Source organism: Brassica oleracea, chromosome C1 (genome assembly GCF_000695525.1).
Source record: "Brassica oleracea var. oleracea cultivar TO1000 chromosome C1, BOL, whole genome shotgun sequence".
NCBI lineage: Eukaryota > Viridiplantae > Streptophyta > Magnoliopsida > Brassicales > Brassicaceae > Brassica > Brassica oleracea.
The window spans coordinates 3,043,000-3,068,270 of NC_027748.1; the positions used below are offsets into that span (position 1 = coordinate 3,043,000).

The 25,271-nt window shown below is 32.0% G+C and overlaps 2 protein-coding genes, 2 long non-coding RNA genes and 1 pseudogene across 5 annotated transcripts; 2 read left to right on the forward strand and 3 right to left on the reverse strand.

The window, feature by feature from the left end:
• Window positions 1-277: 277 nt before the first annotated feature.
• On the forward strand, window positions 278-18,716 carry LOC106329054. The gene is given in 9 exon segments (XM_013767632.1): window positions 278-282; window positions 1,375-1,480; window positions 1,483-1,578; window positions 5,072-5,274; window positions 11,002-11,037; window positions 13,870-13,895; window positions 16,758-16,796; window positions 16,799-16,968; window positions 18,558-18,716. Coding segments are annotated over 9 exon segments (840 nt in total).
• LOC106323407 lies at window positions 1,636-3,706 on the reverse strand. Of its 2 annotated transcripts, XM_013761548.1 has the most exons (7): window positions 3,535-3,704; window positions 3,353-3,447; window positions 2,354-2,415; window positions 2,209-2,263; window positions 2,055-2,117; window positions 1,917-1,966; window positions 1,636-1,830 (listed from the first exon to the last, which is right to left on the reverse strand). In XM_013761548.1, the coding sequence occupies exons 1-6, from the start codon at window positions 3,671-3,673 to the stop codon at window positions 1,958-1,960; spliced, it is 423 nt and encodes a 140-aa protein (XP_013617002.1). In that variant the 5' UTR covers window positions 3,674-3,704; the 3' UTR covers window positions 1,636-1,830; window positions 1,917-1,957. The 2 variants fall into 2 exon arrangements, with proteins under 2 accessions (XP_013617002.1, XP_013616996.1); XM_013761542.1 differs by lacking the exon at window positions 1,917-1,966 and having other exon boundaries at window positions 1,642-1,830; window positions 3,535-3,706.
• On the forward strand, window positions 6,395-8,059 carry LOC106328351 (annotated as a pseudogene).
• LOC106323427 lies at window positions 12,908-13,359 on the reverse strand. Its single transcript, XR_001266676.1, has 2 exons — window positions 13,039-13,359; window positions 12,908-12,940 (listed from the first exon to the last, which is right to left on the reverse strand). It is a non-coding gene; the product is annotated as an uncharacterized LOC106323427 (long non-coding RNA).
• On the reverse strand, window positions 15,805-16,256 carry LOC106323433. Its single transcript, XR_001266677.1, has 2 exons — window positions 15,936-16,256; window positions 15,805-15,837 (listed from the first exon to the last, which is right to left on the reverse strand). It is a non-coding gene; the product is annotated as an uncharacterized LOC106323433 (long non-coding RNA).
• Window positions 18,717-25,271: the final 6,555 nt, after the last annotated feature.

Here is a 25,271-nt window from a genome sequence, read left to right on the forward strand (position 1 = left end):
AAACATAAAATTATAAATAAAAGTACATAATTAAATATTAAACTGCAAGCAAATAGTACATTATTCCATAAAATTATTTCCGTAATGCTCTCATATATGATCAACTAGTGCATGTCGAAGTAATAAATGATTCTCTTTATTTTTTATTTGTAGATTACGAGCCAAAAATTGTTGAAATCGGATATTCTCATAATATACCCACTGATAGTTTGATATCATCAAACGAAAAAAATCCTTGATCTTTTAAATGAAAGTACAACAAGCATGGAAAAAGGTTATGGGGTGATTGAATTACGACTGCAAAATGAAGCAAAAATGTTAGCTTTTAAAGAAGTAAAAGAGGAAAATAAAATATTGTTAAAAAACTTAGCTTCTATCGATGATGTTAATATTCGTGAATACATTCGATTTGAACAAAGAATCGTACGAAAAAAGTGTCAAGAGCAACAACAACAATCATCTTCGGTTATACAAAATTTGTTTGGGCAATATTTTGGGGATTTGAGAGGTTCTGGAGCAAATTTACCAGACTATTAGTGTTGCTATAATATTTAAACTTGAGTAATAATTATGTCTTCATGTGTCTTTTTAATAAGTTTTTATTATGGTTTTTTGTAATATTCTTGTTGTTTAATTCTAGTTTTAAAATATTATAAATCTTGTTTTAAAATTTTTATTTAATTTCATGTGTAAAACTTAAATTTATAAAACAAATTTGAATATTTATGAGATATAAAAGTTTTAAGGATTAAAACAATAAACAAAAAAATATTTAAGAATTATAAATATGATGTATAATTGTAAGGACCAAAATGCAAATAAAAAGATGAAACTTCAAATTTGAAGTTTTGAAAAGTGAAACTCTATATTTAGAGTTTCACTCTTAAAAAATTTGAAGTTTTGAAGTTTCTTTTTGAAGAGCAAAAAACTCTATATTTGGAGTTATAGAGTTTCTTTTGGAGATGCTCTTGGATTAAAAAATGGAAAAACAAAAAGGACGTCGTTTAATTGATTGTCTTCGGCCAAACTTACGAAACACATCGTTTTAATGTCTGTTTTACGCGTTTTACGAAATCAAAGCTATGTAGTTATGCTCCTTGGAGGTTTGCAATTGCTTGGGAGGTTCTCTGTTGTGGCCATCTCTGATGCGTGTTTGTGGTGAAGTTCTGTTTTTCTAAACAATCTTTATCTGATTGATACTTGACAATCTTGTTACTTGATGATGGTGTTCTAGTTATAGTCTCTAAATGGGCAGAGAGAATCACATTTGATGCATAACATAAGCTCCAATGCTGACCTGTGTCATCTAAATTGAAATTTAAGTGTCTTTTCCATCTAGTGACAGGTTGTGTGAGAAAGAAACTTATTGCTTAGATTATACATTTCTCTAAATGAAAGCTCGAGGACTTTTGTGTTTCAGCTTAGAAAGGATTTCACCAACAATGCCAACTCTGCTATTGCTTCTATGAGAGGATTGTCAGAGCTACTAAATCATCTGGTCGGGCGGACCTCACACTTCTATTCCGTGCAGCGGCTCAGGAAGCTAAACATTCCAGAGCACAAAACCTAATCTTAAGGGTGGAAAGTTCATTTTCTACAAAACAATTCTCCTCTAGCCACAATCTAAGCCCCACATATAACAGAAACATAAAATATTATAAGACACAACCATGAAGTAGTTATTACAGTGATTGGCAGATAATGTGTTCATCAACGGCTGCAAACAGACGCAACCAATTACCGTCACTTGGTTTCCTCTTTAAGAGAGGAAGTCCACTTGCCCCTCCTGGCCTCCATTATTTCCAAACGTTGGAGACCTTTAACGAAGCGCTGAAAATAAAATGAGAAGAAGACTTATATAGGAAAGAAAGAAGAAGAAGAAAAAGACTTTAACCCAATCCCTTGAGGTTATTTACATCTTCATATTCCCGAAGCCCCTTAGAGACGGGGCTTGTTGTCACACCACCTGACGAAGACGGTTTTTAGTGAACCCAAAAAATCTATATATATATATATATATATATATATATATTTAGAGATTACAAACCACATACCGAGCAGGAATCCAGCACCACCAAAGACCGCTGTGAAGCAGTATCGATAAACTTTCGAGACAGCTAACAAACAAAAAGTTGATTCCAACGAGAATTAGAAACAAAAAATTTGACTTGAGGAGAGATATTGATATGCCAATAAATAATGAGATACCTTTCTCACTCCCGGATGAAAAATCACGACACTGCAGCCTCCCCTTGCGGCAAGACTGCATATTTATTCATTCATCCTCAGTGAACAGAGACAAAAGCAAAATTAAAATCAAACACACCCAGAGACAAAGATCTCTCTGGATTACCTTAGCCAAGGTGTTTCCCAGGAACGGCAACATCTTCTTTTGTCCTCGTCGAATTGGAGAGCCTAGGGTTTCAAGATTAGGGATCTTAGTTCCAAATTTATTATTAAAAAGTGTTACTTCCGTGCTATACACGGCTCGAATCTAGTAGATTTTTAAAATATTATTCCACAAAAACACATAGGCAATAATATTCGACAAACCCTTATTTAGTGATCAGACTATTTGACGTTATCCACTATACAACAATAAGTTTCAAATTTTATTATATAGGGTATTACAATAACAATAATATAAAGAGTAGAATGTTTAAAATATAATCGAGGAAAACAGAGAAAAATTGATATCTAGATTTATATTAATATAAGCCATATAAAACGTTATATTGATTATGGTTGTACATGGATAAACGTATAATGTATGTGAACGTAAATTTCATATCATTGTTGTCGGAAAAAACCAATGAAACCCTTAGAGCATTATTATTGGAGGGTTCTTAAAACTCTTATTTAAGAACTGGTTCTTAGCTTTTTTTAGTTAAAAGTTAAGGGACGGGTTCTTATATTCTGTTAAGAACCTCACTCTAAGAACCCCCTAATAATCATGCTCTTAATTCTTCCTTTTGATAATGTCATGTAGCTCCTTATTTTGTAAGTCAGCCACAAATGAAAAGTAAATAAATTTTTTTTGTCTGAGAGCACCATGGTATAAATTTTGTTTGTCAGAGATACAACGTAGAAAAGAAAGAAGAGTAGGTTTGAAACATATAGGAGATGAACAAAAAAAAAACAGTTTAAAAACACCAAACGAACACAAGACAAGAAGCACGCCACCACTAAATTAGTACGAGAGTGTGGATAAAACACCAAACAAGCCAACACAAAAGACAATCAATTGTCGCCTAGACATTATCATCCAGTTCCGGCCATTCATGAAATAAAACAATTGGTTTCAACATAAGATTTTACCAAATAATAATAAAATGTATCAAACTTGACTTACCTTTTCAATACGGGCACGTTTCCCTTCAAGACGCTTCTTCTCATCATCAATAAATCTGTGAACTCTGTACCAATCCTCTCTTCGCTTGAGAACATCTGAAACATTCATTCATTGGAAACAGGAAAGAGAAATAGTTACATTCTAGAGAATTAATGTTGGAGACATAATTCAAAGAACCATACTTATGTTAGCTTTGACGAACCATCCACCAATGAACGCTAAACCAAGAACTAATTTGTCCTGCTCCTCCCAAGCATGCTTGACCCTCGTGGACATGGGGGAAGAGGCGATGGATGAGATCCCTTTCCGACAATACTGCATATCTCGACGACACAGACAAGACTACAATCACGAATACAGAGAAATCGAGAGGGGGATCCGGTATAAAAGAATAATTCTTAGCTTAACCTTGACCAAAATCGTTTGCGCCTGCTTTGTTCCGCTGAGTGGCTTCCTTTGGGTGTAAAATTAGGGCTTCTGCTTTCCTTTGTTAGTTTATTTACTTGTGGCCCAAATCAAAGCACTACTCTTAGGGGTGTTCAATCAGGATATCGGTTCGGTTTCGGTTCGGTTTTTTCGGGTTTTCGGTATTTCGGTTAGTAAAATATAACTACCATTCTAAATCCACATTTACTTCGGTTCGGTTCGGTTTATAAACCGCCGGTTTTCGGTTTATTCGGTTTTATACCAAAACATAATTATTTAGTTTGAGATCATATTATATAAATTTTAAAGTCATATTATCATCGCAGTCATTTATTAAAAATATATTATATTTTAAAATAAAAGAACAAAAAAATAAAAACGCTTATACCTACAAATGGAATAATCAAATCTAGAAAAATCAAAGCTCAAAATTTTGAAAAAAAAAAGGGAAGTATGAAAGAAAATGTTTCTACTCTTCCATATTCAGTGTTCATCAAATTCATGCTTCATCGAATGAAACTCTGTTCGTTTATAAATAAGAAAAAAATTGTGAAGAATTTTTTCTAGTTATTATCCATCAAATTTATAACGTTCGCTTCAATTTAATCAATGCTAAAGGAAAGCAAAATGATTAAAAGAAGAAGATTAAGAAAATAAGAAGCTTCAGTTCTCAGTTATGATGAATTGTTATTTAATTATATTTTAAGTGTTTTTCAAATTATGATTCTTTATTACTATAAAAATATGGTAATAATTATTAACTAAAGAATAACTTATATAACAAATATATTTTTCATGTGACGTTATAAAATATGTACATATTTACATGTTTTTACTTTTGATCGGTTTTATTCGGTTATTCGGTTTAATCGGTTATAAACCAAACCATATCCAAATCCTACGGTTTTTATAAAATCATATCCATTAGGTTTATATGGTATATACCAAAACCATACCATATTTTCTATTTCGGTTCGGTTCGGTTCGGTATAGTTCGGTTTTACCATATTGCACAGGCCTCGTGTTTCCTTAAATGATTTGAATCAATTTTTGTAATAAATATATCTTTTATGTATTTTATAATTCTACAAATTGATCATGTTTTTTTTTAGAATTTCTTCTTTTTTAAAAGAAAAAATCTCTGTTTTCTTATCATATTATTTTCAAAAAAAATTATATTGCAAATTTGTTTTCATAAGGTAATGAAAAATTGAATCTTGAGGGTGGTAAGTTCATTTTCCACAGAACAGTTCTCCTCTAGCCCCATCCTGAAAATGCTATATCGCTCTTTAGATTCTCATATACCGCAGGGCATCCGTGAGACCAACTCATGATTGGCCGATAAGGCAGAAGCTCTTCACTTTGGATGTTCTGTACTTTCCCGACAAACCGAATCCTGATAACTGTCCTCAAGGTGTGTATGGCTCTCTTGTCGATGCTGTAGAACATGTTTCAGACATGTCTAATAACGTCTTCTAGGTTATATTTGGCTTAACGTAAAACAGTTAGTTTCATGCATATCCATACGTAGAAGCGGAGCCGGGCTTGTGGGTATGCGTTCGAAACATTTGAATGGGTCTAGGGCTCTCAATTGGTTGGATGCCCATGTATTTCATGGTCCAGTTGGGCTGAACACCAAATTTGCCCATGGACAAGTTGGACCAATCCAATTGCATAATGGATTAACCCATTAAAAAAATAAGTTTTTTAATATTGAGAGAAAATTGAAAAATCAATTATACGATTCATCTGCGATTTTGTGACTTGATTTCTTCGGTCTAAACCAGATTTCTCCATTATATAAAGAGCAATTCTCCTAAATAGACCATTTTCAAGTTTTGATCACAAAAATAGACCACAAGGAGGAAAATGACCAAAATATTTCATTTAATAAGTAAAAGGACCATAATACTCTAGATATATAAAAAACTAAAAAAGAAATTAAAAATTAAAAAATTAAAAAAATTAAAAAAAAATTTATATAGTTTTAGATTATATGTTTTTAAATTCGAACTTTTTTATAAAAACATTTTTTTTAAAAAAAAATTTAAAATTTTTTTTTTTCAAATTTTCTTTTGTAATTCGAAAATACATTTTGAAACTATTTTAAAAAAATTTTATTTTCAAATTTTTAATATTTATTTTTTTTTATAAAATTTTAAATCTCAATCCCAAATCACCACCCCTTAACTCTAAACTCTAAGGTTTGGATTAGTTAACTCTAGGGGTATAAGTGTATATTTACTTCTTTAATGAAATATTTTGGTCATTTTGATCCTTAGGATCTATATTTGCGACATAAATTTTTTTTGTGCTATCCTAGGGTATTTTTCCCTTATATATATAAAACAAAGTTATAATTTTTTTTTACATAAAACAGAGAGTTATAATTTTTTTTATATAAAAGAGAGAGTGATAATTTTTTTTACATAAAACACAGTTATCAAAAATTGAAATCTATTGAATTTATTTTACATCATATTTGTATTTATAAATTTTCAACGACATTAAAATTAGACTTAGATTGAGTTTAAACAGATTTACTTATAATTAGACGGGCTTAGACTGTCTAGTTGAGTGAAATTGAGTTTGGGTATTATTGGGTGTAGGCTAAATATGGGTGTGGATGTTTTGGATCCATAAAAATATATGCTCAACTGGACAAACCCATTTGGGTGTTGGGCCGCCCAGTTAACAGCCCTAATGGCCCCCATTTGGTGTGGCCCCTTTTAAAAAAAAATTATTTGTATATATAGGTGTATTTATTGTATTAAATAGTGCTAAATATATAAAGTAAGAAATAGTTTATATAATAATAAAATTGTTAATGTATTCTATGTTATATAATATGTACAAGTTTAATAATATAATTAAAATAAATATATATTTTTATGTTAGTAAACTTCAAACTTTATATTTTAAAGAAATTTACATTAGTTTTTACTAAAAATCACTAAAAATATCTTTAATTTTAAATTAAAAAGAAATTTGAATAGGGCCCCCACACCTCTAGGACCGGCTCTGCGTAGAAGGTGTTGTTGGTCTTAGTGAACCAATAATATCTACATTCGGTGGTTTCATGCCACAGATGTTTCTGATGAGTGCTCGGAGATAAGTCTTTGTGCTGCTACTGAATCTACTAGAGGAACCTCAGAGAAGCTTCTTCCAGCACCAAAGACGTTTCTAATAACGTCTCTCAAGTCATATTTGGCTCAAAGTACCTTCACTCTGTTCAAGAAATACTATCTCATTTCGCCACATACTCCCTCAACGGAAATGCTACTTCTCATCTCGAGGAACCGAGTCAGAGGGTACAAACTCAGCCTTTACTTCATGTTATGAGAATCTAAACGAGTTTCTTGATGGCGGTTCGCAAAGACAAGCATTAGAAGCAAAGAAAACCCATCTCTTGGATCTTCTTCAAATGGTATGCATATTCAGACATTGTTACATAAGCTAAGAAAGGATTTACTGAAAGTTTTTTCGAGTTGATGAATGTCTTCTGGTGGATGATCGATATAGTCATTGCGTTGACGAGATACATACGGTTGTATCAGCGTTCCATGCAGCAACCGAGTTAGATCCTCAGCTACACACCAGGTTTGCACTCCAAACTATCTCCTACATATACAAGAACCTGAGAGAGAGAATCAGCAAGAAGATACTCATGATGGGATCGGGTTTTAGAGAGAGGCAAAGAGAAGTCTCAAGAAGACTCAATCTTCCACCAGCATTGCCTTCTTCAGCAGCTAAAACGTAAGAACCATCAGGTTTGGAGACCGCAACGAGGTTTGCCTGAGAAATCAGTCTTGGTTCTACGTACATGGATGTTCCAAAACTTTCTTCACCCGTAAGAATTAACTCTTTCTTAAGTCTATACTTTGTGATGACATTTGTTAGCTAAGCAAATGATATTGTTGTATTCTCTTTGGGTATAGTTACCCGAAAGATTCAGAGAAACATCTTCTTGCTATACGAAGTGGGTTGAAAAGAAGTCAGGTATGTTTTGACTTTAGACGCACGTATGTTTTGTTACTCAAATCCAAATAGCAAGTGAAATAAGTGTCTCTTGTTTGTTTTGTTTGTGTGTGATGAAAGGTATCAAACTGGTTTATAAATGCGCGGGTAAGGCTATGGAAGCCGATGATAGAAGACATGTACGCAGAAATGAACAAGAGGAAGCTGAATAACACTCACCTTCAAGGTGGCAATGGAGGAAGTATTATTAGAGTGCCAAAGTCTGTAATGATGAGCCAAGAAAGCGACAAAATAAGAGAATGATTGTGTTACAACTTTGTTTACGCAATCGTTACAATTTTTACTACGTATTATGATTGTTTTGACTTTTTGTTATAATTGTATATACTGCTTGTTTTATCTCGTATATTGCTGTTTTGTATTTGCATCACGTGTTACCGACTGTTACCAACATATCACGACTTAAATTTAACAAGTTCTTGATGTTAAAATACTTGTGAATACGACCAAATAGAGATGTTTACCAAAAAAAAAAAAAAGAGACAAATTATGAAGGGAAAATGAAAAAAACAGAAAATCACGTAAAACGACATTTGTCTGGTTGTCTTCGGCAAACAGAAAATCACGTAACATCTCGGACGAACAAAACTAGAACCACTCGGAGAGAACCATTGACGGCGAATGGAGGAAGACAGAGCGGGCGAGATCGTAGGTGGAGTGTCTCGGTACGCGGTTAATAAAAAGCGAGGATATACTACTATTGTGCGTATATGTCGATGCGGAATCGACTACGGGAACCAGCGATGTTAGACTATGATTATCTGGGATCTTTAGTGAGTTTCTTAGTGCGTAGGCCCCCACAAAACCCTTAAGGATCGGTTACAAAAACAACTAATTAAGAACCGATTTTAGTGAGTTTCTTACACTGTTCGCGGGCCCCACTGACTCGTGGCGGCCCGCGATTGGTTTGCTTTTAATTTTTTTTTTTTTTTTTTTTTTTAAAAACTAAGAAGGATAATGATGGTCTTATAATGGGTTTTGTTAGCTGGTTTTTAATGGATTTAAAAAAAAATGTCCATTTAGACCCATTTAGTTAAATGAGTTTTAAATGTGTAGTTTTGTTAAGACTCATTTATTAAATGGATTCTACTTAAAATTAGTAGAGACTCTGTTAACTCATTTAACTTAATAGAATTAATTAATTATTTTTTTAGGAAAATCTGATTGTATAGTTTTGGCGAAAAACTCGATTTTACGGTTTTAGCGAGAAAACTCAATTTTTACGGTTTTGGCGGAAAAATCTGATTTTGTGATTTGGCGAGAAAACTCGATTTTACGGTTTTGGCGGGAAAACTCGATTTTGCGTTTTGGCAAGAAAACTCGATTTTACGGTTTGGGGGGGGGGGAACTCGATTTTTACGGTTTTGGCGAGAAAACTCGATTTTACGGTTTTGGCGGAAAAATTCAGTTTTGCATTTTGGCAAGAAAACTCGGTTTTACGATTTTGACGGGAAAACTCGATTTTACAATTTTGGCAGGAAAACTCAATTTTTACGGATTTGGCGAGAAAACTCGTTTTTGCATTTTGGAGGAAAAACTTGATTTTACGGTTTTGGCGGAAAAACTCGATTTTACGGTTTTAGCGGAAAAACGTGATTTTACGGTTTTGGCGGGAAAACTCAATTTTTACGGGTTTTGGCGGGAAAATCTGATTTTGCGATTTGGCGAGAAAACTCGATTTTGCGTTTTGGAGGGAAAACTTGATTTTACGGTTTTGGCTGGAAAACTCGATTTTACGGTTTAGTGGAAAAACTTGATTTTACGGTTTTGGCGGGAAAATCTGATTTTACGGTTTTGGTGAAAAAACTTGATTTTGCGGTATTAGCGGAAAAAATCAATTTTGCGGTTTTAGAAGAAAACTCGATTTTACGGTTTTACCAGAACAATTTAATTTGCGTTTATATAATAAAAATCCGTTAATTTTTTTTATTTGTTTCATTTAATTTTTGTTAAAACAATTAAAAATTTGTGGATCTAAACGGATATGAATTTTAAATGGGGTGGGTCTTAAACGGGGTGGGTTTAAATGGGTTGGGTTTTATCATTTTAACATCCCTAACGGGAACTGACGGGAGACGATTTATACAAGTACCTAGTTGGATTGCCAATCTCTCTCCATCTCTCAGCTTTGTACTTAGGAAAGGATTTAAAGGGTTTGGATCTTTATCTAAGCCCACATATAACACAATCATGAAGTAAGTCATTACATTGATTGGCAGATAATGTTCAAAAACGACAGCAAACAAAGACAGAACAGAAACAAGCAGACAGACCCAACCAAATACCATCACTTCATTAATTCCTCTCTCAAGGTAATCAACTCGGCCACCCTGGCCTCTATTTCATCCGCATTTGGCATTTCTTCGATGTAAACCTGACAAAAAAACGAGAAGAGGAATTATATAGGGAAGATTAGAAAGAAAGAAAGAAGAAAAGACTTTTAACAGTTTAACCACGCTATTTACCTGTTCAAGTTGCCGAAGTCCCTTTGAGACGGGGCTTGTTGTCACACAAGCTGAAGAAAAACCAAACAAACAGAGTTTTATGAAGAAGATTGTTTCTATTGAAACCAAAATAAATAATAATAATAATAATTAAAAAAAAAAGCTTACAAACCACATACCGAGCAGGAATCCAGCGCCACCAAATACCGTTTTAAAGCAGTATCCATAAAATTTCGAGACAGCTAACAAATAAACAAACAAAAAAAGTTGATTCCAACAAAAATTAGAAACAAAAAAAAAAATTGATTGAAGGAGAGATTTTGATATGCCAATAAATGAGATACCTTTCTGATCACTCGCGGATGAAAAATCACGATACTGTAGCCTCCCCTTGCCACTGGACTGCATATTTATTCGTTCAATTCAACCTCAGTGAACAGAGACAAAAGCAAAATAAAATCAAACACAGCAAGAGAGACAAGATCTATCGATTACCTTAGCCAATGTGTTTCCCAGGAAACGCAACATCTTCTTTTGTCCTCGTCGAATTGGAGAGTCTAGGGTTTTCGAGATTGAGGATCTTGGTTCCAAATTTATGATTAACTAGTATTACTCCCGTGCCTTGCACGAGTCAAATCTATTAGGTTTTTATGATATTTCCTTCTTTTCCAAAAAATTGCCAAAATCATCATCCTAGTGTGTAAGTTTCCTATATGAATACAGAAAAAATAAATGTATTAGTAAACTAGTATTCGACTAATATTCAATGTTATTAACTATACAATAATAAGTTCAAAATTTCATTATATATAGTATTCGACGAATCCTTACGTAGGTATCAAACTACAGTATTTGATGTAGTATTCGACAAAATTTCAAACTACAGTATTCAAAATTACGTAGTGATCAAACTACGTATCCTTACGTAGTGACGAATCCTTACGTAGTGATCAAACTACAGTATTCATAATTTCATTATATATAGTATTCGACAAAATTTCATTGACAAAAACACATACGCTAATATTCGACGAATCCTTACGTAGTGATCAAACTACAGTATTTGATGTTTGTTTTTTTAAAGTGAAAGTATTTGATGTTATTAACTATACAATAATAAGTTCAAAATTTCATTATATATAGTATTACAATAACAATTATATAAAGAGTATTACGTATGGTTGAGCATAGTTGCAGGTCCTTGTCATCTTCTTTCACATTGTTCTTTCCATCTATAGCGAATACGTAATAGAATCTTTAAAATATGGACACCGAGAAAAATTTGATATCTAGATTTATATTGATAAAAATTTTATATTATTGTTGTAGGAAACTGTAAGATTGATAACAATGAAACACTTGCTTCTTCTTTTCGATGATGTGATGTAGTCACTGTTTTGAAACCCGACCCGGATCCGCGGTTTAACCGGTAAACCCGGTGACCCAGAAAAAATTCGGTTTGGGTTTTGTGAAATACCCAATATTTAGAAACCCGCAAAAACCCGTAAAAATCCAGCAAAACCCGGAATCCGATACCGGTTGAACCACCGGTTGAACCAATAAATAACTTTAACTTCTTTTTTTAGTTTTTAATTATGTTTTTAGATTATGTTTTATATTATAAATTTCCAATTAAGAAATTAGGTGATAGATTAAAAAAAAAGTTAGGTTTTCCCTTTTCAATTTTATATTTGTAATTTTTAGATTTTGATGAAGATTTCACTATGCCATCTGAAGAAAATGAAATGAACGATGGTAGAGAGAACCAAAATTAGTTGATGTGATTTGGTGTTAGTTTATTTTCGTTATTGACAATTTATTACAATGATCTTTTACTTTTGGTTTATTTTGTATTTGAAGTTTAATTTATTATTCACATTACACATTTAAATATTTATAAATTTTATGTCTTGATTTTTTTAGATGTCATACATCTTACCTTGTTAGAGAAAATTTTAAATAGTTTAAACTATTTTTTGATATTTTGTATGTCAAATGAAAATAAAAATATAAAAACTAAAGTTAAGTATTTTCTAAATGCTTTTAAACATAAAATATATATATATCCAAACTATTAGTTTATGTTTTAAAAAACATTTAGAAAATATTAAACTTTAGTTTCTAGTCGATCCAGTGACCCAGCAACCCAGTAAGTCGTCCGGTTGAGTGTCCGGGTCGGGTTTAAAAACATTGGATGTAGCTCCTTATTTTGTAGTTCAACCACAAATGAAAAGTAAAGAAATTCTTTTTTCAAAGCACCATGGTAAAAAAATTGTTTTGTCAGAGATACAACGACGTAGAAAAAAAAAGTAGCGTAGGTTTGCAAGTGGCAACATATATAGGGGATGAAAATAAAACAGTTTCAAAACACCAAATGAACACAAGACAAGAAGCAAGCCACCATTAGAGTAGTACGAGAGAGAGTGCAGATAAAACACCAAACAACCCAAAACAAAAGACAATAAATTGTAGCCTAGACATCAAACATCCAGTTCCTTCAATTTCTTCATTTCCTGAAATAAAACTAATGGTTTAACATATGATTACCAAAAATAATAATATGAAATGTATCAAACTTGACTTACCTTTTGAATAAGGGCACGTGTCTCTTCAATACGCTTTTTCTCAGCATCGAGGAATCTGTGTATTCTATACCAATCCTCTCTTCTCTTGTAAACATCTGAAACATCCATTCATTGGAAATAGGAAAAAAAATATAGTTAAATTCCGGAGAATTAAAGTTGGAAACATCCACACATGAATTCAAAAATACCATACTTATGAGAGCTTTGCTAAACCATCCACCAAGAAACGCTAAACCAAGAACTAATTTGTCCTGCTCCTCCCAAGCATGCTTGACCCTCGTGGACATGGGGGAAGAGGCCACGGATGAAATCCCTTTCCGACAATACTGCATATCTCGACGAAACAGACAATACTACAATCACGATTAGGGAGAAATCGAGAGGGGGATCCGGAATGAAATAATAATTCTTGCTTAACCTTGGCCAAAATCGTTTGCGCGTGCTTCATCATCATTTTTTGTTCCGTTGAGTCCTTCCTTTGGGTGTAAAACTAGGGTTTCTGCTTTCCTTTGTAATGTTTATTTACTTGTGGCCCAAATCAAAGCAGTATCTCTTAAATTCATTGAATCGATTTTTGTAATAAATATATCCTCTATGTATTTTAACTCTACAAATTGATCATGTTTGTACTTTTAAGTTTCCATAAAATTTCTTGAAAACAAACTCTGTTTTCTTAGCAATTTTTTTCATATAGTGAAAATTTAGTAAAGCCATTCATAAATACTACTTTGTTCTAAACGAATTTTCTTATTTTAATTTTAATTTTAACGATTTTAATTACTTTTTTAAAAATGCGCCTTTTCAATTTTGTATTGTTATGAAATCATTACTTAATAATGCTCAAGTGTATTTTTGCTAATTTTACCTTTAAATCTGATTGTATCCAACTAAGATTCTGAATCCAAAACCGGCTCATTATACACAAATGACCCAAATCAAAGTATTGTGGAAGCATACATGCTATGAGAGTGACGTTTATATAGCATAAATAATTCTGTTATTGTTAATGCTCAAGATGATCTCGATATCCCCAAGTCTCTTGCAAAGAAGGTGCCGCGGTTGAGGCACCAAGTGCTGAAGATCATCACAGTGGGAACAATATCCAGACCATGAGTCAGCGGAGAACATTGTTGTTGAATCTTTACAATAGGCTTCTTACTAACCAACCTTGCGAGTTGATTCAGATGAAGTTGTCATTTGTGTTTAAAGTTATTACAGTGATGAATGTAAGAGAGAGATCGATGATTGTGTGCTCTTGTCTCCTACCATGAGCGTTTTTATAGTGACTTATCAATTATCATCTTCGTAGTTTTATAGTTGTGTTATATATCATGCTTTATATGCAGATGGCTCATTTGTATTGTTTTCGCATTTTTACATCATATTCTTTATGGCAAGATCCCAAAACCCCAATTGACTTTTATAATATGCGTACATGCTCTATGCTAATCTTGATTGCTAAGGTACAATACCGCTGATGTTACAAAAATAATGTAATTTGCTCTCTCTCTCTTAGCTTAAGATATAAAATTAAAGCCACAACCATGAAGTAGTAGTTATTACATAATGTGTTCATCAAAAACAAAAACGAAACAGAAACAAACAGACCCAACCAATTACCATCACTTTGTTTCCTCTTTAAGAGAGGCAGTCCACTTCCCTCTCCTGGCCTCCATTTTTTCCAGACGTTGGAGACCTTCAACGAAAAGCTGAAAAGAAAAAGAGAAGAAGAATTATATATTGTTGTAAACCTTTGTAAAGAACACACAGATTATAAGAATGTATCTCTTCTTATTAGCTTAAGAAAACTAGCTCAAAAACTTAAGCTCTCACAATCACAATATTCCTCACACCTCTCATCTCTCTCTCGACATCTTTATATATAGATGTTTACAATCCTTTTCCTATAAGTAATATCATATCTAGATATATCACAATCTCTTTATCTTTATCTCTTTATAATCTCAACACAAATAGGATTAGGATTGCCTTTTCTCTCAATCTTCTTTCAAGCTTATCCCAACAGATTCTGGTAACTAATATTACTCAAATTTAGTCTTAAAGAAAAGATATTTGTCACTTAAATTTTCTGATGATTTGTTATAAATTTTCTTGCTTTTATTTAAATATTTATAAATTTTATGTCTTGATTTTTTTAGATGTCATACATCTTACCTTGTTAGAGAAAATTTTAAATAGTTTAAACTATTTTTTGATATTTTTTATGTCAAATGAAAATAAAAATATAAAAACTAAAGTTAAGTATTTTCTAAATGCTTTTAAACATAAAATATATACATATCCAAACTATTATTTTACTTTCTTAAAAAAACATTTACAAAATATTAAACTTTAGTTTCTATATTTTTATTTACATAGCTAATATATTATTATATAATAAAATTAATTTATTTATTAACCCGCGGTTCACCCGTGGTCGATCCAGTGACCCAGCAACCCAGTAAGTCGTCCGGTTGAGTGTCCGGGTCGGGTTTAAAAACATTGGATGTAGCTCCTTATTTTGTAGTTCAACCACAAATGAAAAGTAAAGAAATTCTTTTTTCAAAGCACCATGGTAAAAAAATTGTTTTGTCAGAGATACAACGACGTAGAAAAAAAAAGTAGCGTAGGTTTGCAAGTGGCAACATATATAGGGGATGAAAATAAAACAGTTTCAAAACACCAAATGAACACAAGACAAGAAGCAAGCCACCATTAGAGTAGTACGAGAGAGAGTGCAGATAAAACACCAAACAACCCAAAACAAAAGACAATAAATTGTAGCCTAGACATCAAACATCCAGTTCCTTCAATTTCTTCATTTCCTGAAATAAAACTAATGGTTTAACATATGATTACCAAAAATAATAATATGAAATGTATCAAACTTGACTTACCTTTTGAATAAGGGCACGTGTCTCTTCAATACGCTTTTTCTCAGCATCGAGGAATCTGTGTATTCTATACCAATCCTCTCTTCTCTTGTAAACATCTGAAACATCCATTCATTGGAAATAGGAAAAAAAATATAGTTAAATTCCGGAGAATTAAAGTTGGAAACATCCACACATGAATTCAAAAATACCATACTTATGAGAGCTTTGCTAAACCATCCACCAAGAAACGCTAAACCAAGAACTAATTTGTCCTGCTCCTCCCAAGCATGCTTGACCCTCGTGGACATGGGGGAAGAGGCCACGGATGAAATCCCTTTCCGACAATACTGCATATCTCGACGAAACAGACAATACTACAATCACGATTAGGGAGAAATCGAGAGGGGGATCCGGAATGAAATAATAATTCTTGCTTAACCTTGGCCAAAATCGTTTGCGCGTGCTTCATCATCATTTTTTGTTCCGTTGAGTCCTTCCTTTGGGTGTAAAACTAGGGTTTCTGCTTTCCTTTGTAATGTTTATTTACTTGTGGCCCAAATCAAAGCAGTATCTCTTAAATTCATTGAATCGATTTTTGTAATAAATATATCCTCTATGTATTTTAACTCTACAAATTGATCATGTTTGTACTTTTAAGTTTCCATAAAATTTCTTGAAAACAAACTCTGTTTTCTTAGCAATTTTTTTCATATAGTGAAAATTTAGTAAAGCCATTCATAAATACTACTTTGTTCTAAACGAATTTTCTTATTTTAATTTTAATTTTAACGATTTTAATTACTTTTTTAAAAATGCGCCTTTTCAATTTTGTATTGTTATGAAATCATTACTTAATAATGCTCAAGTGTATTTTTGCTAATTTTACCTTTAAATCTGATTGTATCCAACTAAGATTCTGAATCCAAAACCGGCTCATTATACACAAATGACCCAAATCAAAGTATTGTGGAAGCATACATGCTATGAGAGTGACGTTTATATAGCATAAATAATTCTGTTATTGTTAATGCTCAAGATGATCTCGATATCCCCAAGTCTCTTGCAAAGAAGGTGCCGCGGTTGAGGCACCAAGTGCTGAAGATCATCACAGTGGGAACAATATCCAGACCATGAGTCAGCGGAGAACATTGTTGTTGAATCTTTACAATAGGCTTCTTACTAACCAACCTTGCGAGTTGATTCAGATGAAGTTGTCATTTGTGTTTAAAGTTATTACAGTGATGAATGTAAGAGAGAGATCGATGATTGTGTGCTCTTGTCTCCTACCATGAGCGTTTTTATAGTGACTTATCAATTATCATCTTCGTAGTTTTATAGTTGTGTTATATATCATGCTTTATATGCAGATGGCTCATTTGTATTGTTTTCGCATTTTTACATCATATTCTTTATGGCAAGATCCCAAAACCCCAATTGACTTTTATAATATGCGTACATGCTCTATGCTAATCTTGATTGCTAAGGTACAATACCGCTGATGTTACAAAAATAATGTAATTTGCTCTCTCTCTCTTAGCTTAAGATATAAAATTAAAGCCACAACCATGAAGTAGTAGTTATTACATAATGTGTTCATCAAAAACAAAAACGAAACAGAAACAAACAGACCCAACCAATTACCATCACTTTGTTTCCTCTTTAAGAGAGGCAGTCCACTTCCCTCTCCTGGCCTCCATTTTTTCCAGACGTTGGAGACCTTCAACGAAAAGCTGAAAAGAAAAAGAGAAGAAGAATTATATATTGTTGTAAACCTTTGTAAAGAACACACAGATTATAAGAATGTATCTCTTCTTATTAGCTTAAGAAAACTAGCTCAAAAACTTAAGCTCTCACAATCACAATATTCCTCATACCTCTCATCTCTCTCTCGACATCTTTATATATAGATGTTTACAATCCTTTTCCTATAAGTAATATCATATCTAGATATATCACAATCTCTTTATCTTTATCTCTTTATAATCTCAACACAAATAGGATTAGGATTGCCTTTTCTCTCAATCTTCTTTCAAGCTTATCCCAACATTATATAGGAAAGAAAGAAGAAGAAAAAGAATTTAACCCAATCCCTTGAGGTTATTTACCGCTTCATTTTCCCGAATCCCCTTTTGAGACAGGGCTTGTTGTCACACCACCTGAAGAAGAAACCAAGCAAACAGGTTTCATAAGAGGTTTCTAGTGAAACCAAAATAAATAATAAGAAAACTTTACAAACCACATACCGCGCGAGAAGGAATCCAGCACCACCAAAGGCCGCTGTAAAGCAGTATCCATAAATTTTCGAGACAGCTAAAGCATGCTTTACCCTGGAGAATATGGACGGGGAGAGGCAATGGATGAAATCCCCAAATCTGGACGACACATACAATATACTAAAATAACGAATAGAGAAATCGGAGGGAGGATCCGGAATAAAAGATTAAATCTTGCTTACCTTGGCGAAAATCCCTTGCGCGAAAACTTCATCACCATCTTTGTTCTGCAGAATACGTGGGTGTAAAGTTACCGGGCTTCTGCTTTCCTTTGGTAAATATATTTACTTTTACAAACAACCCCTCGACCGTATTTTCAGTTCAAATCCGGCCCATTTAACACATGTGACCCAAATCAAAGCACTACTCGCGTTTCTCTTAAGAATTTTTTACACCGTGGGACACTTTTCCACTTTGCAATTACATCTTAGGACACAAACAGCTGGCGACACACTTCTAGACAGAGAAAAGACACTATAAACCCTAAACTAAATGAAACGGAACGGAACTGAGTCTGTTCTCAATTGCAATTCAACTAAATCTTTATCCCTCTAATATTTCAGATTTTCCCCATTTTCTTCTCGACAGCAGGCGAAAACCTCCGCAAACTCACTTTCTTCTCAATCGCCTTGAGACACATCCTCAAATCTCCAATCTACGACAATATCGGTGCCGATTTCAACTTTCCGGCAGCATGTCCAAGCGGACATCCCGTCGATTGAAGAATCCCAACACCCAAAATCAGATCCACAAGATTCCTTTTTGAATTTCTAAGATCTCGTTAATTGAAGTTTTGAGTTTTGTCTTCATTGTGTTCTTCCTTAAGATCCGTAACATATAACCTTTTAGCCGTCTCAACATTTACTGAAATCATCGCCTTCGTTCGCCATGTTCTTCGTTCTATTTAGCTCTCCTTAGTTGAAAAGGTAGAATTACTGGTTTCAATGGTTTGTGGAATGGATCTGGAGAATACTCAAGTTTGTGTGTTGGGTTCTGTATCTTTCACGATTTTATTTCTTCTATATGGCATGGAGTTTGCTTTTCATCCTCTTTTCCAGCTGAATCTAATTTTCTATTGGGTATTTGGTTAGTTGATTTTGGGTTGTGTCTGAGTAGTGTGACTATTCTTATCCTTTATATATTAAGGCACAATTACTTTGTGAATCAGGAATTGCCGTGGGGCAAAATTTTGTGAAAAGTTAAATAAAAAAAATTATTTTTATCTCCTATTTCTCTGCGGTCAAAATATTCAACTGCTCACTTCCTAATTTTTCTCTAAATAAAATAATTTACATTAGCTTATATATTTTGCCATATTTTCCATCTCCTCTATAAATTATCATAAAACCAGATAATACTTGCACTTTTGAAAACTCTTATAATCATTTGTCTTCATCAACAATTACCCTTATTCAAAGGTGAGATTTTTCAAATTGTGTGATCTACAAACATTTAATTCTGTCGAATAATTATTGTTAAGACAAGATAATAATGAAACAAAAATGCTTTAAAAAAGTATAACTACCCACTATCACTTGAGTGTTCTATGCTCTTTCATTCTAAGATACCGAGTTTTTTTTCATCCAAAGCCACCTTGATTTCACGATTTATCGACTTCTTCTATCATAAAACTCACGATGAATTGTACTTTGTCTTCCCTAGCAAGCTCTCCATGGTTATCTTGCGTCATTTTTCTTCTTCTATGTATTTGCTTCAAGGATTATAAGTAGTTACAGTTGATAAAGGTTTAGACACATTTCTCATCTCAATTCCATCTTCTACACATAATTTCACGTAAAACATATGTGAAGAAAATAAAATATATGTACCCTTTTTGCAGGAAACAAATAGATGTCACTGGTTATACTCATGTTTCCCAACTGAAGCTCTCAATAAAAGAATGGGAGATGAAAAGATTGAAAGTTGTTGGAATTCCAACTCATCATTTCTGGGTGATCATATTTTATGTGCTTGGTTATTTTTCTATGGATACTAGCACTGTACGCATGGATCTCAAACCATGTTCTAACATGTAAAATTCATTCCGAGTATACTTAAACCGCTTGATAGTTGACCTTAAGTCTAAACTGTACATAGTCGTATGTCTTATATGTAAGTGTGGTTTGTGATATTAGGAGGATTCAAAAGAAAAAGAAAAGATATTAGGAGGATTCAATCTAGAAGAACTGAGGAGTAACAGAGGAAAAAATAAATATAAGTCCGGACGTCTCTTTACAATTTTTAAAACCATTCTTGGATCTTGCTATATGATTTATTTTGTACTTGATCCTCCTGAGTCATTACTACTTTTAGTCTGTTGATATTCATGTTGTGGATGATATAGATTTTATCTCTGCTACAAGCATTTGTGTTCTTAGGGTTCCTTCACCAATCCGAAAAGATAACATACCGTGAAAAATGTAGTGTCTAAAATGTTCTATATGGGGATTTCTATAGCCTTTTTTGTCATACTCAAAACATTTCTACCATATTTTTCAGGCATTAGAACAACAAACGAGCTATGAAAGAAACATGTTGTTCTTCTAATATGGAGCTGCAAAATCACCTTTGAATGGAGTACCTAATTCTCAAGATCAGATTCCCCCAGTCAATGTAAGTGTCAATTATGATAAGCTATGGTGTGTCAATTAAGAACATATTTCTTTCACAGTGGCATTTTGATTAGAGCATTTGATCGATGATTTTTATTTTAGTCATCTATGGTGTATATAATTTATCATTTATGTTATTTAAATTTACAAATTCTTGCAGCATACTTACGTAGTAAATATCACATATTCTCAAACTATCATGTAACGTAAGTTAATTTTTTTTAAAAATAATTGATTTGTAAAATTGTATACAGGTGAAGATTTTTAGAATCCAAAGACATAAATTGCTCATAACAAGTTTGAATCAGGAAAATACAAAAGACATAATAAGAAAGCTTTAAAATAATATTTGTATTGAACAAATCTGACTTTACTTATATGTTTATGGTTAATCAATGATAAGTCTGTTAATATTTCTATGTTTAGTTTTTCGGCAAGTTTCGCACATGGTCCGATTGGTAATGGCTGTAGCTTTAAAAATTTTGTTGTAGAAAAAAATATGTAGACTTTTTGTTGTGGATTTAGATTTTATTGCTGCAGAATTTTATGGAAAGCACTAAAAAATTGCTTTGGATATTTGGCTCTGCAAAGCACTTGTACAGCTGTAGGTTATTTTAAGAGCTGTGGTTTCAAAAAAAAATTTAAAGCTTGATTGCTCTGAATTTGGTATTGTAGAAATAAATAGTACTGTGGACAGCACCTACAGCAACTACCAAGTAAACTATGTGCACGTATAACTAATTTCTATTTTATTGTAAGAAAAGAAAATTTTTGTGCTTAGCACAGGGCAAACACTAGTAATTGTTTTATTTTAGTCTTGGAAACACATCTTTCGTCCACAATTCTTTTATGAAATATATGCGCATCCACAATCTGTCTGTCCACAATGATTTTGTCTATGTCCACACATATATCTTCATCTTGTCTAAACTTCTTTCATCAATATTTTTTGTAACATTTTTGGCTCTTGGAATGACACTTTAACTGGTGTATTTTCTTCTTTCAATTCTAACCAATTTTGTGTACATATATATACATGTCATTATGTCCACTCAGTTTTAATCTATATTTCTCTCGTCCACAACCAGTCCATCCCCAATACATTTGTACACAGTTTATTCGTTCAAATAGCATTGTCCAGCGAAACTCTGTCCACATAACACAACTTTATATTTTGTAAAAAATTAAAATATTAAAACAAATATATACACGTAGATCTCAAAAACATAGAAGAAGAAAATTTACAGTTTATTATATAAACCAATCCCCTTTCACAAAACAATCCCGTTTCTCTCAAAGGATTTTTTGACAAACCATCCTATAGGACTCACAAGAAATTGTGCTACAAGTAGGTTGTGTCTCTAGGTGCAAAAGAAAGACAAAATGTGTCTAAATACGTAATCAACTCTTCTCTTAAATGATTTGAATCGATTTTTGTATCTTAACTCTATAAATTGATCATGTTTGTACTTTTATATTTTTTATAATTTTTTTATAAGAAAAAAATATATGTTTCTTATTCATATATTTTTGAAAAAAAAAATTGATAGCATTTTTTTTCATCAGTTAATGTAATTTAGTAAAACTGTTAAATAACTACTACTTTGTTCTAAACAGTTTTATTATTTTAAATTTGAATTTTAACGATTTTAATTACTTTTCTTTTAAAATGTGCCTTTCAACTTTTTATTGTTATAGTAACAAAACATTACTAGATCCTTTGTACTTGTATGCATCCTCCAATCTTCGTTTGCAGTCTCAAGCGTCTCTCCTTATGAAAGCTAAGCTAGTGAATCATGTATAGGAACATTCTTTAGCATTGGCTCAATAAAAAAAAATCCTATATGGTACAATTTAAATCTATCTGCTGAATGAAACTTGAGTATTTTTCATGAACAGAATCTTTATATTATAGTAAGGGGTGAACCTCTAGGTTCACCAACCAATAGGATTTCATTATTTCAAATTTGATATCTTTTTAAAAAAAAAAAATATTGTCAAGTTATATTATATTTTGAAAAATAAAAATGTAAAAAAAATAAAAAAATAGTAGTTACAGAAAGAAAAAAAAATTAAAAAATATTTTTAACGTCGTCAGCAAAACACTAAACCCTAAACCCTAAAATCTTAAACCCTAAACCCTTGAGTAAACCCTAAACCCTTGGATAAACCATAAAATCTAAATAAAAAACACTAAACAGTAAATCTTAAATCTTAAACCCTTGAGTGTTTTAGTGTTTGGTGTTTTTGATTCAGAGTTTAAGATTTATCCAAGGCTTTAGGGTTTAGAGTTTAGAGATTATGATTTAGAGTTTAGTGTTTTAATGACGACGTTAAAAATATATTTTTTGTAATTACTACTATTTTTTATTTTTTTATTTTTTTATTTTAAAAACATAATATAACTTGACAATATATATATTTTTTTAAAAGATATCAAATACAAAATAACTCATTCCTATTGGTTGGTGAATTTAAAGGTTCACCTTAGGGGGTTTACAAAACTTAGTTATGTAAAACTTTATAGACCAATTTGAATTAGGTCATTTTCGGTTTAGGTGATGTGGTTACTAAATGAACCGATAAACCCGGCAAACTGTGCAGACTGTTGATCCTTTTGGAATCTACAGAGGTTGAAAACGAACCAGCTTTATATGCATTCTCTCTGTTCAAACGCTTCAGTTCTTGGCTGTCTCAAGCCAAATTGTTATCCATTTTTAGTTCTGATCGTTGTAAAAGTAAGACAAGTAGAACAACAAAGATTCTTCATAACACGACCACACGATTATTAATAAACCATTTTGCCAAAGTTTTGTTTTGAAATTTAGTATTTCTGACTTGACAACTTCTGAAAGCTTAAAAGTTCATGGAGAAGTGAAGAAAATGATAAAGCTTATGTAAATTTCAATATATAACAAAGGAAAAACAAACATGATTTCACAAGAGACCAAAGCATGACTTCACAAGACAAAAGGTCTCAAACCACTTTAGACGGTTTCACCACTTGTTTTTCCTCCCCTCACCCGCATAGACAGACCACAAACAAATGTCTCAAACGACCACACAACAAGAAGATATAAAACCAAACAAATGTTACATGTAGCCAACTTATCAATGGCGGAGAAAAACTGGAATTAGTCTAGTAGGTGGAGACATATGCAGAAGGGTGACATATCAGCAGATACAAAAGCATCTTGTTTAAGCATGGTAAGAAAATACAAAACCAAACAAATGTACAGACCTTCATCTCAGATGTTAACTGTTGCTTAGCATAGATCTTTGCCATGTGCCACTGATAATCGAGGTAATCAATGTCTCAGCTCACGGTATTCAACCTTTTCTCCAGACTATCCAAACTCTTTTCAGCTTCCTTGTTATCCTACACATGGATTGCCTTAAAACCAAGCCATCCGAGCCCCAAAACAGCATCGAGCATGGTTCCTGAGTATGTCTCACTGAAGCTTTCACAAGCCTTCTTCATTAGGTCTATGTCATCCCAAAGCAGTGAAATTTTTATCTGGTTCTTTCTTGTCATATATATGCACCCACGAATCAATACTAAACCTCAAAACCGCCAAAACCACAGTGAACATAGCTTCACCTTGAAACATATATACAAAGGAGTTGATATTAGATTCAAGAATTAAATTGATTTGTTGCTCAAAAAAAAGAATTAAATTGATTTTAAAATAATTTAACTGAAGACATAAATAACAGATTTTGGAAGTAGTTAAATGATTTGATAGAAACTAATTCTTTTAAGTTTCATGAGATTTTTTAATCTGTATATAAAAATGCACAAAAAAGGACCACAAATCTTATTTATAAAAATAATGAAACTATAATCCTTTTCATGTAATACAGATTGAGAAAGTCAATTTTAATATCAATTTTCTGTTTAGGCCCAACGTTTAAGGCTTTTCTTGACTACAAACTAACGCTCAGATTAAAAATATGCAATTGAACTTGACGATCCACATAAGTAATGATTTTTGTTCGTCTCTTGTGTGTTGTAAAGGTGTGGGATGGGATGTCTCTGTGATATTATACAAGAAGTCAGTTTTCTATGTGTCGTTCTCACGTTAACTTTACGATGGTTAATTACACTGATATCCTTAATAAATTAACTTACATTTAAAATACTATTATTTATTATTTTATTTAATTTTCTTTTTAAAAAAATCCGAAAATATATACATAGTAAAATTAATTTTTTTTATAAAGTTAAAAAAAAAAGAATTGAAAAACAAAGTATATGTATATATAATATGATTTCATAAAAAAGAAAAGTTCACAACATAGTAATATTACATTTAAAAAATATTTTTAAATAACATAAAATATAATTTTGAACTAATAAAATATTTTCTTTATATCTATATTTTCTTAGATGAAAATAATAAATTTCTATACAATGTGATTTCATTAAAAGCAATTTACACAGATAATCTTGATATTAGAAACATAAATATTATTTCTTTTAAAACATAATTTAAACAATACAAAAAAATTCAAAGTAATAAAAATATTTTTATATATCTATATATTTTCTTAGATGATTACATAAAATAATTAAGTAACATAAACTAATATATGCTTAATTGTCTAAAAGTATTTTATAATTAGTAATATTGAAATGTTTTATTTATTTTTCATAAATTTAGT